The sequence below is a fragment of the Saccostrea cucullata genome, unplaced genomic scaffold (assembly GCF_032062105.1).
Source record: "Saccostrea cucullata isolate Sc308-1 unplaced genomic scaffold, CSIRO_AGI_Scuc_v1 ctg796, whole genome shotgun sequence".
Taxonomy (NCBI): domain Eukaryota; kingdom Metazoa; phylum Mollusca; class Bivalvia; order Ostreida; family Ostreidae; genus Saccostrea; species Saccostrea cuccullata.
The window spans coordinates 179,673-195,620 of record NW_026927405.1 but is presented as its reverse complement, the minus strand read 5'-3'; the positions used below and the strand labels follow the sequence as shown (position 1 = coordinate 195,620).

The following is a 15,948-nucleotide window of genomic DNA, read 5'->3' as shown; positions in this document are numbered from 1 at the left end:
AATCCCTAGCTGTTCGTCTCTGGTACAGTATAGTATAAATAATATTCACACACAGTCAAAAATGAAATCGAAACTTTTGATAAAATATTAATATAAACGAACCAACCTAACTCGATAAAAGTCGTCTACATGATCTTCAGGGGTGAGGATATACACACCTCCCAACTAGGACTTACCTTTCTTCGAGAAGAAAGGTAAATTCCCGCCAATTTGTCGATGTCATTAGGTAACACAACCATCGTTTCTTCTTAGAAGAATCTGAATAAATATTGCCATGTTTTGTTCGTGATAAATAATTGTAGCATAAGAAAATTTTAGAACTGACAAATTTAATTTAAAAATCTAATTAAAAATGGTACATATTTCTATACAATGCTTCCTACATTAAAATCGAAACATTACACGATTGAGTTGCTGATACTGGTGAGTCGACCATTTGCATCGTGCATGCATTTTTCTATTGATATTATTACGTTTTTCAACGCAACTAAATGATTTGAAATTTGCATATGTGTTCCTTGAGCCAATATATACTAACATGACTTAGTTTTTTTGGTCAAAATCCTGCGCTAAGAAGTTGAAACTTAATTAAAAATATACGACCTTCACCTTTACTTCAACTGATTTCTCTATGTCAACGTAGTGCGCCAGAGTAATACAGCATGACACCAGGTACAAACGCCGGTTTCCTTAGAATTTAAAAATCTTAGTGTTTATCACAAGTGTCATCAGCTTGTTATGTAGATCTAGATTTTTTGTCATCTTTTGGAGGAGGAGTACACGTTTTATCGATGTGTTTGCACACAGTCCTATATGAATTTAACATGTTTTAGAGTGCCGCGTGCATATTAAATATTTCTATTCGATGTTTCTAGTATCCTGCGACACACAAAAGGTGTTGTGTGCAAATAATTAAAAGTCAATTTATATAAGGTTTTTACTACTCTTGACATTTCAGATTTATTTTGAAACTTGGATCAGCAAGGCTTGGTAAGTATGTCTGTTTTTAACTTTCTTAATTTATTCATAAAATTCCTTAAATAATTGCTTGTTATCATCAGAAATTATGAGAGACTTATAATAGGTGATATTTATAGAAATTTTAGGTACATAAGCAGCCCTAGGCGAAATTTGTTTCTATTCACAACATAATTTTTTGTGTGTTAAATGTCATATTTACATTTGTAAATTCATTTGTGTCACTGTCAAGCATCTCGTCCCCACAGTTGTCTAGACCTATTGACAGTTTGGACCATAGACAGTCACACCTAGACCCAATAACAGGCTAAAATATCTCGGTCCTAAATTAATGAACCATTGGACAAAGATGAAGATGTGTTTGTCCAAGATTATGAAATGATAGCTGCTTCATCATGTTCATCAGCACTTTACCATTTACTATTAAGCATGCAAATGAAATAATCATTGACAACATGTAACTGAATAGGTGAAAAAAAAATTTCAGTTGTCTTAGCTTTTTTTCTCCTTTATTGTCACTTAAGTTAAATTTTATTTTCAAGGGTGCATTTTATTTTTTAAATCTTTTTTTACTATCATTCAGGCTTGTGTTTTTATTTTTAAATCAAAGGCATGGCCTTCTAAGTCAATGTTGCAACTGCATAAAAATTATCAAATCATACCTGTAAAGACAGTAAATCTATAGCAATTTTTATGAAAGTGTACAGTCCCAAATCCTCCCCATCTTTTTCAGGTTGAATAATTCAAGATATTGAAGCATTATTTTCAACTTTCATGAATGCAGTATTACTTAATAAACTTATATACCCTCATACAACATGCATGTACATTCAGTACAGTACAGCATTTAACCAGTTTTAATGGCTATGTGATTGTTTTTTATGCCAGTGGGATGAAGGGTAGGCTTGAAAATGCTTATTTAATGAAGAAATTGTTTCCAAAATTAAGATTCCCAGTTCATGACCTTTCATAATTTGGAAAGGAAGGAAAATAATATTCGTGTGTCCTTCCTTTCCGAGGTAAGAATAAAGGACAGTGAAACCGGCAAACTAGTTTTCTATTGAACATTGTTTACTCATGGTCAGCAGGTCTTCTTTTTTGAAATATTAGAAGTCATAGAGTTCACAGAAATTTACAGAGCATGAAACCTGAGGTGAAATATTCTATACAGAAACTGACATAAAGAGAGAGGGAGAATGTTTTGTGGTTTTTTTTTTAGTATAAATTGGATGATTTTTTTTTGCTCCAATCTTCTGACTGAATATTTGTTTTCTTAAAGAAGTATAGGGAGTTAGGTGGATAGCTACATGTAAGAAAGGGAATGGACATGTTGAAAGTGTATATTGTTAAATTGAAGATGTTCAAATGACAATTCATAATGTTTGACAGGTTCAAGAAAATATTTCTTGTTATTCTTTTCTCATTTGCATCCAATTGAAAATACTGCTTGCATGGTTTATCAACATTCACAGCAAGTAAAAGAAAAGAATCTCTTGCCAACCTTAATTGTGCAAAATTTAAAGGAGTGGGTTTGATAAATCGTTCCTACATAATTATGATGCAGTATAATTGAAAGACACTTTAAGTTTTATGATTAATTTTTTAAGATGATATTTAGAGTACATATGCATCAGATAGTTAAGTAATTCCCCACATAATCTTGGTAATACTCTACATGTAAGTGCAGACACTCAGATCATGGCCCTTGGGTTTCAGTCACATGTGTGTCATGGGTTTTTTTTTAAAAAGTTGCACACAGACCAAAATACATGTAGGTGAAATCTTAATTCATTTATTCATGGGGTTTCCAAGCCTTGTGATCAAAGCCCAGGGGGTGTTTAATTCGTGTGGAAAAATAAAATAAAACAAAAAAACAGATAAACTGGCATGAATATTAATTAATTTCACTTGACAAACAAATCTGAGATAAACATTAACAATTATTTAACATACCTGCTGAAACTAGTAAGTGTTGATTGTTTACTTAATTCATGATATATAAAAGTGTTAATTAAAATCAGTATTTAATATTTGATATTTTTTAAATATTGGAAATGGAATATGAATAAAGATTAATTAATTTATATAAGGAATAAATTAAGAGTCGTGCTGTAACAAATACTGTGGAAGAACTGTTTACTGTTAACTTATAAAGTTAGCTTTTCATTTGTATCTTTTGAATACAGGGGAGGGGATAAATGAACTGAATTACATATTGTGTTCTTTATTTCCAAGGTAATAGAATGTAGATAACATCATGAACATGTCAACATCTGTTTACCAAACTGTAAATATTTGGGGGGGGGGGGCATTTGAATGTTATAATTTTTTAGGTGGAACAAGGATTTTACAAGAAGTGCACAATGAAAATTTTATTGTACCATATCATGAGATACATGTATACCTGATGATATCATATGTTGAGCATTTCTGGACCCTTACAATTTTATACAATCGATGCTTTACTGTAACTACATTGAATCTCTGGACAATATCTCCCCAGACCCCTAGCTATCTGGACTCCCATTAACAGCCCACTTTTTTTGGTCCACTACACTTTTGAAAAATGATGCTACAGCCTGCAAAGACCACATTGAACCCATTTTTATTCTCTTTTAATTTCGTAAAGTGAATTTTGATACTCTGTTTAAGCTATAAATGTTGATACTAAATGAAGCAATATAAAATACCAGCTGCTATTTAGATTACCCAGGGCTACTCATTTAATGTCTAAGGTCAGTTCAACAGTCTAAATGATTGAGCATCACAATATATATACATGTACGAATAGTATGTGCACAATGATAGCAATAATTCATTGTAAAAATGTAATTCTTGTTCATGTACAAGTTTGCATGATATTAAATGAAATAAAAGTATATAATAATATATATACATCTATCATGTCTATGGTACTTTAAGGTCAGTGACATTTGTGCTATTGAAATAAAATTATAATGCTATGGGAAGTTCTAATGAATTTCATTTTGTCATTCCAGGGGTTGATCGTTGGACGTGTGCTGAACCTTTTGTGTAATATTTGATCACAGTATGGCCAGATACTCAGGGAAAACGTGTCGTCTGCTGACCATGCTGTCCATGACGGCCTCATTCTTCCTGGTGGAGATCATCGTGGGCTACATCACTAACTCCATCGCTCTGGTAGCCGACTCCTTTCACATGCTGTCTGACGTGGTGGCACTCATTGTAGGCTTTGCCTCAGTTAGGGTCAGTATATTTATGTCCCGTATAGCTATCTGTATTATTTTTTAGTATTATGAGAAGAAATTAAGTTTAGGCATTACATTTTCTAACAGGTGTAGCAAACTAGTACATTTAAAGTAAATATTTCAAGAGTTTGAAGTTTAGTTTTGCAACAATTCTAAGAACATATATATTTTTTTTAAAATATCAATTCCAATTTTCTAACTATTGTGATGACAGATTTCAAATATATAAACAAATTTCTGGTTTGTCAAACACTGTGACAGATTTCAAAATGGCAAACAGAGAAAAATACCTTTGGTTGGATTCGAGCGGAAGTTCTTGGTGCCTTAGTGAATGCTGTCTTCCTAGTGGCTCTTTGTTTTTCCATCTTGGTGGAAGCTCTGAAGCGATTGGTCGAATTTGAGGAAGTGAACAATCCTAAGCTCCTCCTCATTGTGGGCGGGGCGGGACTTGCTGTCAATATCATTGGATTGTGTCTCTTTCATGATCATGGTAAGGGGACAAAATACAGTATACTTATCTAATTCAGATGTCACCAATTCTGTCAAAATTTGCCAGATCAGACAACTATTTAAACTGTTTTATTTACTGAAAAGGTCTATATGATTTAATCATTACTTGAATAATTAATTAATAGCATTTTTACTGTACAAGCATAACACACTGGCTAACAAAAAAGGCAATGTAGTGTTAATGTATCCTTTTTTGTAGCAGTAATGTGCATGTAGGGGTAATGAAAATCTTTAACAAATAGGCCTAACGATAATGATAAACACCCATTCAGTAGGTTCCAGCCACACTGTGACTTTTTCATACTCCAGTGACCTTACTGTAGTGGACGAATGTTGATTAGATAACAGTGAAATTATCTATCTGACATGTGTCTGAGGTTAAATGTTATAGTGATTGTGCTCTTGCAGTAATTGTTAGAACTCATGAAATATTCATGATGGTAGGTTACTTTGTTCAATTTTCATTTGTGCCTTAAAAGCAAATGATCAAACTCATTTCCACAGGTCCTTTCAACTATGCATGGAAGATATATATCTGAAGTGCATTCTCTTTGAAGACAAGTAGACAAATGATTTTAGTGAAGGATTTTCAACAATGGAAAAGGGGGGATTGTCATTTGTACATGTATTTATCATTTAAAGATTGCTTTAATTATCCTTTCTTTTTAATTTCCACTCAAAAAAAATATATATTTAAAGATTGAAGCATAATATTTTTCATAACTTCATTATTCTGAAATTCAAATACATCTGAAAAATTAACTTCCTAAGGTCACAGTCATGGAGGAGGAGGAGGAGGTCATGGTCACAGCCATGGGAAAGGTCATGGCCACAGTCATGGGGGTGAGGCTGAGAAATTGGACCATAGTGATCATGAAGAAAGCAAGGAATTGGTCGAGAGGACAACCACCAATGGAACAGTCAAATTGGAACTAGATAACCCAAAAGTTGGTTAGTACCATATAAAAATTCAAACTTTTTAATAAAAATTCAGAAGATAACTTGGTACCAAGTAAGAGTCCACAATTTCAAAAAATTTGGAAAGTTAGTCGATACCATATAAAAAGTGTGCACTATTTTAAAAAGTCAGAAAGTTGGATTGTACCATTTAAAATTTTGCATTGTTTTCAAAAGATATATCAGGAAAGATGAAAATTATTTTGCTCTAATATACAAAAAAGAGGGGGGAATTTAACAAATTATAAACAGCAAAGTGATGTTTCTACAGATATTGAGTTGAAGAAGAGAATGTGTAAGATCTACTTTCACTTTATTCCTAGCACACTGCCAGCACTCACCCCTCATCTCAATAGTCTGTCTCAGTTCTTGATGAGATCTCTAATTTAGATTTAGACAATAAGGGGCGTAGATAGTCTTCTTTCTGCAAATATATCAATGTACAGTACTTACCCTCATTTATCTGGAGAGAATTATTAATTTCTTTTGTGAGTTTGTCATGAGTTTGGATGGTGAAATGATGTACCGGTACTTTACACAGTTCAGATTAATTTATTCTCTCACAGCCATGAGAATGGTACATGAGGTACAAAAACATATAAAAACATATATTCATATGATGGAAGTCTGGGAAGCAGGAGAACTGACCTTACCATTACTTTTTATTTTTAGTAATAAACACATTTTTTTTTTATTTCAAAGTACATGTATCAACATCTTTTAGACACTTCACAAAGTCTTCAGTTTACAAAACTTCATAGTATTTGGGTTAGACCAAAATTTTGGTTCAAATCATAAAGTTTTCCTCAATTGTTTTAAAGCAGTACAAGAAAGGTTTCACTTAAAAATATTTTTTTTTTTACAAATTTACACACTTATGGCTCATGGGACAGACAGTACTTTAACACAGCACACAGTTTTATTAATGCAGAAAATTACCGGGTATGCCTGATGAAAAAAACAAAATTTTTGGTCATTGTAATATCAAGCTAGAATTTTTCTTAACATGCTTTCTTGACCTAAATTGTTACTGTAACAGTGATAAGCATTGAACCATGACAGAATTAAAATAAACAGATTTGTTATACTGGTGCTTTGTTATTGTGCTTTAAATTTCTTACACTGTAATATCATGAAGTGTGTGTGGATATACTGGAATTGTTTATTTTTATATTGAACATGTGTTGAAGAGCTTGTGACAAATTGTTTAATTCCATTTATATAAGGTCTGGTTTTTAAAACCTTTTTTTGTATTACAATAAACATAACCAAATCTCCACATGATCCACAATACAATACTAAAAGTTTTCACATGTTCCTGAGGTTCAGTAGAACAATATGCACACCCATCCATAGGGTTCATTAATGATATACATGTATTTACATTTCCAAATTATTTTCCATAAGATTCTTTGCAAATAGGAAGACTGTTCATTTTCTCATGAACTACCATGGATGAGCATGAATATCTCCATTGTTACGTCATAATACATGTACCGCACTTGACGTCGAAACTATAGTACAAACTGTTTTGCTATAAAAATGGCAGTTGAATGGTGTAAATTTATGGCAACTCATCAGAAAAATAATGTAAATATAACACACAAATTTAATTTGTGGAGATTCATCAGGTACATGAACTACAATGATTCTACACCATGTACACTGGCATATTTATCATGAAGCAGCTTCATGAAATATGCTGGCGTGAAGCATCGTAGTTCTTAACCCTCATGAATCTTCAAAAATTAAATTCATTTCTTAAATATATTTTATCCATATAAATATTTATATATCTATACCGTACCATAGCTTGCCAATTAGAAAAATAATAAATTTTTTTTTTTTTTTTTTTTTTTTTTTGAGTTCTTAGCTAGTCAATATTAGTTCCTTCTCTTTATTTTTAACCATATCAATTCAACCGGTAGTCAGATGTGCTAAAACACTTTTTTAGCTCACCTGAGCCGAAGGCTCAAGTGAGCTTTTCTGATCACATTTTGTCCGTCGTCCGTCCGTCTGTAAACTTTTCACATTTTCGACTTCTTCTCAAGAACATTGAGCCAATTTTGATCAAACTTGGTAAAAAGCATCCTTGGGTAAAGGGGAATTTAAATTATTAAAATGAAGGGCCAAGTCCCCTCACAAGGGGAGATAATCAAGAAAAGGCAAAAATAGGGTTGGGTCATTAAAAAATCTTCTTCTCAAGAACCACTAGGCCAATAAAGCTGAAACTTTGTGGAAGCATGGGGTAGTGTAGATTCTAAATTGTTCAAATCATGACCCCTGGGGGAAGGGCGGGGCCACAATGGGGAATCAAAGTTTTATATAGAAATATATAGGAAAAATCTTTGAAAATCTTCTTCTCAAGAACCACTGGGCCAGAAAAGCTGAAACTTATGTGGAAGCATCCTGGTATAGTGTAGATTCTAAATTGTTCAAATCATGACCCCCGGGGGAAGGGCGGGGCCACAATGGGGAAACAAATTTTTATATAGAAATATATAGGAAAAATCTTTGAAAATCTTCTTCTCAAGAACCACTGGGCCAGAAAAGCTGAAACTTATGTGGAAGCATCCTGGTATAATGTAGATTCTAAATTGTTTAAATAATGACCCCGGGGGATGGGTGGGGCCACAATGGGGAATCAAAGTTTTATATAGAAATATATAGGAAAAATCTTTGAAAATCTTCTTCTGAAGAACCACTGGGCCAGAAAAGCTGAAACTTATATGGAAGCGTCCTGGGGTAGTGTAGATTCTAAATTGTTCAAATCATGACCCCCGGGGGAAGGGCGGGGCCACAATGGGGAATCAAAGTTTTACATAGAAATATATAGGAAAAATCTTTGAAAATCTTCTTCTCATGGGCCAGAAAAGCTGAAACTTATGTGGAAGCATCCTGGTATAATGTAAATTCTAAATTGTTCAAATAATGACCCCGGGGGATGGGTGGGGCCACAATGGGGAATCAAAGTTTTATATAGAAATATATAGGAAAAATCTTTGAAAATCTTCTTCTCAAGAACCACTGGGTCAGAAAAGCTGAAACTTATGTGGAAGCATCCTGGTATAGTGTAGATTCTAAATTGTTCACATCATGACCCCCGGGGGAAGGGCGGGGCCACAATGGGGTATCAAAGTTTTACATAGAAATATATAGGAAAAATCCTTGAAAATCTTCTTCTCAAGAACCACTGGGTCAGAAAAGCTAAAACTTATGTGGAAGCATCCTGGTATAATGTAGATTCTAAATTGTTCAAATAATGACACCCGGGGGAAGGGCGGGGCCACAATTTTTTATATAGAAATATATAGGAAATATCTTTGAAAATTTTCTTCTCAAGAACCACTTGGCCAGAAAAAGTGAAGCTTATGTGGAAGCAAGTGTAAATTCTAAATTGTTCATGACCCCCGGGGGAAGGGCGGGGCCATTCAAAGTTTTACATAGAAATATATAGGAAAAATCTTTGAAAATCTTCTTTCAGGAACCACTGGGCCAAAAAAGCTGAAACATATGTGCCCATGGAAGGATCATGGGGTAGTGTAGATTTCAAAATGTCTAAATTATGATCAGTGTGGTAGGGTGGGGATGCATTATGTATAACAAGGGTGAAATCTGGTAAAGAACAGAATGGTCAAAGCTTCTCAGGTGAGCGATGTGGCCCATGGGCCTATTGTTTTTCTTTTTACAGGATCCTGTTTAACATTTAAATCTCAGTTAAATTCTAAGTACATGTACTAGCACTTCTTTTTAACAACTGTCTTTATTACAAATTATTTTTGACACTGGGCCATGTGTACACATATTTTAACTGGAAAACGCCATAACAGTTAAGTTCAAAATATAAAGAATATAATTTGTTGTGTTTAATTAATTGCACTGAATGCTGTATTTTGATACCTATAATAATCAATGATATTTATATTTAGAAATATGCACTTATTTATTCATTTCTTTTTATGCCCCCCTTCGAAGAAGGAAGGGCATATTGCTTTGCTGCTGTCCGTCGGTCTGTCGGTCGGTCGGTCTGTCGGTCCATTTAGTTTCCGTTCATTTTCTTTACAACCGCTGCATATACTGAAATGAAATTTGGTATACAGGTTTATCAGGTAAATATCTAGGCCAAGATCTGTTTTGGGTACGATCACACCATTTTTGACAGAGTTATGCCCCTTGGACTTAGAAAAATTCCATTTATTTGCAGTTTCCGTTCATTTTCTTTGCAGAGGTTGCACATATTGAAATGAAATTTAGTATACAGATGTTTCAGCTGAATATCTAGGTCGAGTTCTGTTTTGGGTTTGATCGCACCTTTTTTGATAGAGTTATGCCCCTTGGACTTATAAAAATTCCACTTATTTGCCGTTTCCATTTTTCTTTGCAGAGGTTGCACATATTGAAATGAAATTTAGTATACGGATGTTTCAGCTGAATATCTAGGACAAGTTCTGTTTTGGGTTCGATCACAACCTTTTTGTCAGAGTTATGCCCCTTTGACTTAGAAAAATTCCAATTATTTGCAGTTTCCGTTCATTTTCTTTGCAGAGGTTGCACATAATGAAATAAAATTTAGTATACAGATTTTTCAGCTGAATATCTAAGTCAAGTTTTGTTTTGGGTACGATTGCACCATTTTAGACAGAGTTATGCACTTTTGGACTTAGGAAAAATCCAATTTGGGGGGAGGGGGGCATAAGTGTTTTATTTTAAATAAGGAAATCTTTATAATCAATCGACCCATTTACATATACATTATTATGCTAGAATAATTCTCAATTGACTGCTAGATTTTCATTCTAGTGGCAATCATTTTTATAGAGTTATACCTTGATATAAGCAAGGTTATGATTTTGTTTGACTCAATATGCTGATTTCTTGTTTCCTTTGTATAGCCTCTAGTTCCCAGCTGAACATGAGGGGGGTATTTCTACATGTCTTGGGGGATGCCTTGGGCTCCGTCATTGTCATAATCAGCGCCCTCATCATCTGGTTGTGTGAGGGAGACTGGAGGTTCTACGTAGACCCTGCCATGAGGTAATCTATTGCTACTGAGGGAGAAATCTTAAAAGTGCTTCATTTAATTAAGGAATAATTGTCTTATTTTTCTATTTCATGAAGTGATCAATCGATTGGCTTGCGTGATAATTTGCATAAATGCCGAAATTATCATGCAAGCCAATCGATTGATCATCGTCTTGAAATCGAAAAATAAGACAGTTACCGTAAATTTGGAAATTTTTGCTGTAGATAAATTTTTAGCAAATTTGCGAGTTCATTGCATTTGCAAAAATATTTTTCTTAAAAATAAATTATCAATATGAAAAAGTAATCAAAACAGTGGTCATTCGCAAAATTTTGAAACGTAAAAATTAATCAACAGCATTTTGACCCGAATTCGCAAAATAAAATCGACGTAAAAATTTCCAGATTTCCGGTATTCCTTATATTTACATGCTCTGGATTCCGCCAATCCACATGCTACAAGCCTTGCTTCTGTCTAGCTATTTGTCCCACCCTGCACTTTTTTTTTTTTAACCTCGCCTATTGATGAATCAGTACATTGATGGAGAAATAAAGTACATTACCTATTTGTAATTTTATCTCGGACAAAGACACTGGAAATGTAGATAATAATGTTTAAAGTTTGGAGAGTTATTGTCATGAAAAATGTATGTTCATTATTTGGGATGAACTATTACAGTTAATACCAAATAATGTACATATATTTTTCATGACTGTCACAATAACTTTCCAAGGTAATATGATGTTCACATGTTCAGACCCATTTAACATGTTTGATCAGGAGAGTTTTAGCTCACCTGAGCCGAAGGCTCAAGTGAGCTTTTCTGATCACATTTTGTCCGTCGTCCGTCCGTCTGTCTGTCCGTCTGTCTGTCTGTCTGTCTGTCCGTCTGTAAACTTTTCACATTTTCGACTTCTTCTCAAGAACCACTGGGCCAATTTTGACCAAACTTGGTACAAAGCATCCTTGGGTGAAGGGGAATCTAAATTGTTAAAATGAAGGGACATATCCCCTCGCAAGGGGAGATAATCAAGAAAAGACAAAAATAGGGTTGAGTCATTAAAAAATCTTCTTCTCAAGAACCACTGGGCCAGTAAAGCTGAAACTTATGTGGAAGCATCCTTGGGTAGTGTAGATTCTAAATTGTTCAAATCATGACCCCCGGGGGAAGGGCGGGGCCACAATGGGGAATCAAAGTTTTATATAGAAATAAATAGGAAAAATCTTTGAAAATCTTCTTCTCAAGAACCACTGGGCCAGAAAAGCTGAAACTTATGTGGAAGCATCCTGGTATAGTGTAGATTCTAAATTGTTCACATCATGACCCCCGGGGGAAGGGCGGGGCCACAATGGAGGATAAAAGAAAAACTTAGAAATATATAGGAAAAATCTTTGAAAATCTTCTTCTCAATAACCACTGGGCCAGAAGAGCTGAAACTTATGTGGAAGCATCCTGGTATAATGTAGATTCTAAATTGTTCAAATCATGACCCCCAGGGGAAGGGCGGGGCCACAATGGGGAATCAAAGTTTTACATAGAAATATATAGGAAAAATATTTGAAAATCTTCTTCTCAAGAACCACTGGGCCAGAAAAGCTTTATGTGGAAGCATCATGATATAGTGTAGATTCTAAATTGTTCAAATCATGACACCGGGGGGGGGGGGTAGTGCGGGGCCACAATGGGGAATAAAAGTTTGACATAGAAATATGGAGGAAAAATCTTTGAAAATCTTCTTCTCAAGAACCACTGGGCCAGAAGAGCTGAAATTTATATGGAAGCATCCTGGTATAGTGTAGATTCTAAATTGTAGGAATCATGACCCCCCGGGGGAAGGGTGGGGCCATTATAGGGTATCAAAGTTTTACATAGAAAGATATAGGAAAAATATTTGAAAATCTTCTTCTCAAGAACCACTGGGGCAGAAAAGCTGAAACTTATGTGGAAGCATCATGGTATAGTGTAGATTCTAAATTGTTCACATCATGACCCCCGGGGGAAGTGCCGGGCCACAATGGGGAATCAAAAGTTTTGTATAGAAATATATAGGAAAAATCTTTGAAAATCTTCTTCTCAAGAACCACTGGGCCAGAAGAGCTGAAATTTATATGGAAGCATCCTGGTATAGTGTAGATTCTAAATTGTAGGAATCATGACCCCCCGGGGGAAGGATGGGGCCATTATAGGGTATCAAAGTTTTACATAGAAAGATATAGGAAAAATATTTGAAAATCTTCTTCTCAAGAACCACTGGGGCAGAAAAGCTGAAACTTATGTGGAAGCATCATGGTATAGTGTAGATTCTAAATTGTTCACATCATGACCCCCGGGGGAAGTGCGAGGCCACAATGGGGAATCAAAAGTTTTGTATAGAAATATATAGGAAAAATCTTTGAAAATCTTCTTCTCAAAAACCACTGGGCCAGAAAAAGTGAAGCTTATGTGGAATCATTTTGGGGGAGTGTAAATTCTAAATTGTAGGAATCATGACCCCCGGGGGAAGGGTGGGGCCATTATAGGGAATCAAAGTTTTACATAGAAATATATAGGAAAAATCTTTGAAAATCTTCTTCTCAGGAACCACTGGGCCAAAAAAGCTGAAACATATGTGCCCATGGAAAGTTCATGGGGTAGTGTAGATTTCAAAATGTCTAAATTATGATCAGTGGGGTAGAATGGGGATGCATTATGTATAACAAGGGGGAAATCTGGTAAAGAACAGAATGGTCAAAGCTTCTCAGGTGAGCGATGTGGCCCATGGGCCTCTTGTTCATTGTCTTAAGTTGAATTGTTTGAATTACATATATTTTATTCTAGAGGTGTAACAATACAGTGATACATCGATTGTATTGATTGCAAGGTTTCACAGTATGCATATTGTATCATCACGATAAGCAAATCATATCACCATCGCATGACCATGTCATGATATGTATCATATTGTTAAGTAGCTTGCAATACTAAGGCCTAATTTATTCCTCTTTTACAGCATAATGATGGTCATGATTATTCTAGGAACAACTGCTCCTCTTTGTAAGTATATAATATACAAACTGATGGAATACATTTTGCTAGAAAGTTATTTCTGCATGGCAAAGAGAGCAAAATCAAGTTGACTTTTTTTAATCTTTTTTTTTATTTTTTAGTGAAAGAATCGGGTTTTATTCTGCTACAGACTGTTCCATCTCATATTAGTCTCGATGGAATCAAAGAAAAATTATCAAAGGTGAGAAACTGAACAAAACTATCCAGAGTTTATTTCCATCATTTAAGCCTATAGTCTACACTCCGAGGTCGTCTTTTAAAATTTGGTTGGTTGCCCTCTCTAATCTGACAGTTAAAAACTCAAAACCCTTTTAACCTCCAGGAAACTATTTTCTTTTTATGCAGTCCAGAAAATAAATTTTGAAAATTAAGCATTGATGTTGAAATTTTCTGCGGGAAAAATTTTCCCACATACATGTACTAGTACTTTGTACATGTACCTGCCGACACAATTTTTTTCCATCCTGATTCAGGAGAGGGCAAACAAACATTAATTTATAAGTTAGCTTGATTGAACATTACTTATCAATGTTTGATTCAGAAGTTCATGAGGACTGTGAACTTTGAATTTCTTTCAAGGGAATCTCAAAAAGAATTGCATCTTATCTATCTAAACATTTAAATATATGCTTTGGTTGTACATGCACAGTCAAATCTCATCATCTCAAACTCAGTGGGACCAAGAAAACAGAGATATCCAGGCATAAGAGATGCTGATTCTGAGGGTAAAATAAACAGAAAAAGTTGGGACTTCAAACTGACTTGAAGATATCCACAGTATTCTAGATATTCATGTTTGAAATATCAAAGTTCAACTATGTATGTTTCAATATTTAAACAGGTAGAAGGGGTACTAGCTGTTCATGAACTCCATATATGGCAATTAGCAGGCAGTAGGATCATAGCATCAGCTCATATAACGTGTAAAAATCTACATGATTACATCACTATATCAGAGACCGTCAAGGAGATTTTCCATAATGAAGGAATCCATTCCACTACAATCCAACCAGAGTTTATACAGGTAAGGAAAGCTGTCCAATTCAATACATTTTAGCTCCTAATTAAGCCGTGTTCTTCAGCTAAGAGAGGTCCTGGTGGGCCAAATGTATGCCACTACACTCTGCGTTGGTTAAATACTGGACAATCATTGTACTTGCAGAGTTTTTAAAATGGGTAATGTTTGATCGCTCATATTATAAAGTACCACCTAACACAATGAAATATTTCCTTAATATTACCTTGCTTTGTAGAAGCCACTTGAGAATGGAATACAGAGACAGACCTCTCAGCGGGACTGCATTCTAGAATGTGGACCAGACAAAAACTGCTACACAGACACGTGTTGTGGACAGAAAAGACATGATTCTAAAAAGGGTAAAAACGGGGGTGAAGGACTAACGCGGGAGGGAAGTGAAAAGGGCATGAAGAGGAGCAAGTCCGAGCCTAGAACTGAACCGGTAGAGGAAGTCTAGTGCTAGAGGGTTTTATGGACTCATAGTGCCAAAGGCACATCAGGGATGATATTCCAAAAAACAGTGTATTTTTTGTGATTATCATGTGATACGTTTTACACAAAATAATTTTTTGTGCAATAAGGTTTAAAGCATTTTCATATTCATTGCCCAAGGCTTTGACAGGGGGGTGTCATCTTGCCAGTGCGTGCATAGAGACAGAGTGCATTAGGGTCTTTAAGGCGTTTTACTCAAGGTACAGTTTACACATGCTGAAATCATGAATAATATTGGTTTGAGTGTCTGTTTTTTGTAATGCCTCTTTGTATTTTATCAGAGAGATATATTTTACAGACTTTTCAGGGCTGTTTGTCCTCTAAAACCTGTATAAGAAATACTTTTATCAATTTTTTTAAGAGTTTGTAGATAGTAGTTGGATATAGAACTGATTTCAATAGACCTAACGGATTACGCTGTTTGTGACGTGCTAATGCTATGCTTGTGGAGAGGTTTAAATACTACGTCACATTGTCACCACATCAAAGGAAGTAGCCGAGATCGCTTCTCTCCCACGCTAAAGTCGGTTAGCTGCAACATACAGCTCGTTTGTTGGGTAAAAGAAGTGGAGTAAACAGTCCCAATCTCGTTTTCTTGAATATTACCAACATAGTTAAATGTCTTTAAAACTTGAATTAATCAATGAAAGCATTTTCTGATTTTTTTTCAGTCCATTACGAATATTTAAATTGG

At 34.8% G+C, this 15,948-nt stretch overlaps 2 protein-coding genes across 4 annotated transcripts in view; one reads left to right on the top strand and one right to left on the bottom strand.

Annotated features, from left to right (window-relative positions):
- Positions 1-699, bottom strand: part of LOC134274410 (origin recognition complex subunit 4-like) — a 15,076-nt gene extending 14,377 nt beyond the window's left edge. The window contains exons 1-2 of the mRNA XM_062756705.1: positions 610-699; positions 177-258 (exon numbers count right to left, since the gene is read on the bottom strand). The gene's annotated coding sequence lies outside the window, so the exon portion shown is untranslated. The remainder of the gene's footprint in view (positions 1-176; positions 259-609) is intronic.
- LOC134274409 (proton-coupled zinc antiporter SLC30A1-like) lies at positions 423-15,948 on the top strand. 3 transcript variants are annotated; one of them, XM_062756703.1, is made up of 11 exons: positions 423-672; positions 959-998; positions 3,978-4,206; positions 4,470-4,698; positions 5,490-5,669; positions 5,947-5,970; positions 10,568-10,709; positions 13,689-13,732; positions 13,846-13,925; positions 14,586-14,768; positions 14,998-15,948. In XM_062756703.1, the coding sequence occupies exons 3-11, from the start codon at positions 4,030-4,032 to the stop codon at positions 15,217-15,219; spliced, it is 1,281 nt and encodes a 426-aa protein (XP_062612687.1). In that variant the 5' UTR covers positions 423-672; positions 959-998; positions 3,978-4,029; the 3' UTR covers positions 15,220-15,948. The 3 variants fall into 3 exon arrangements, with proteins under 3 accessions (XP_062612687.1, XP_062612686.1, XP_062612688.1); XM_062756702.1 differs by lacking the exon at positions 423-672 and having other exon boundaries at positions 860-998; XM_062756704.1 differs by lacking the exons at positions 423-672; positions 5,947-5,970 and having other exon boundaries at positions 861-998; positions 14,998-15,947.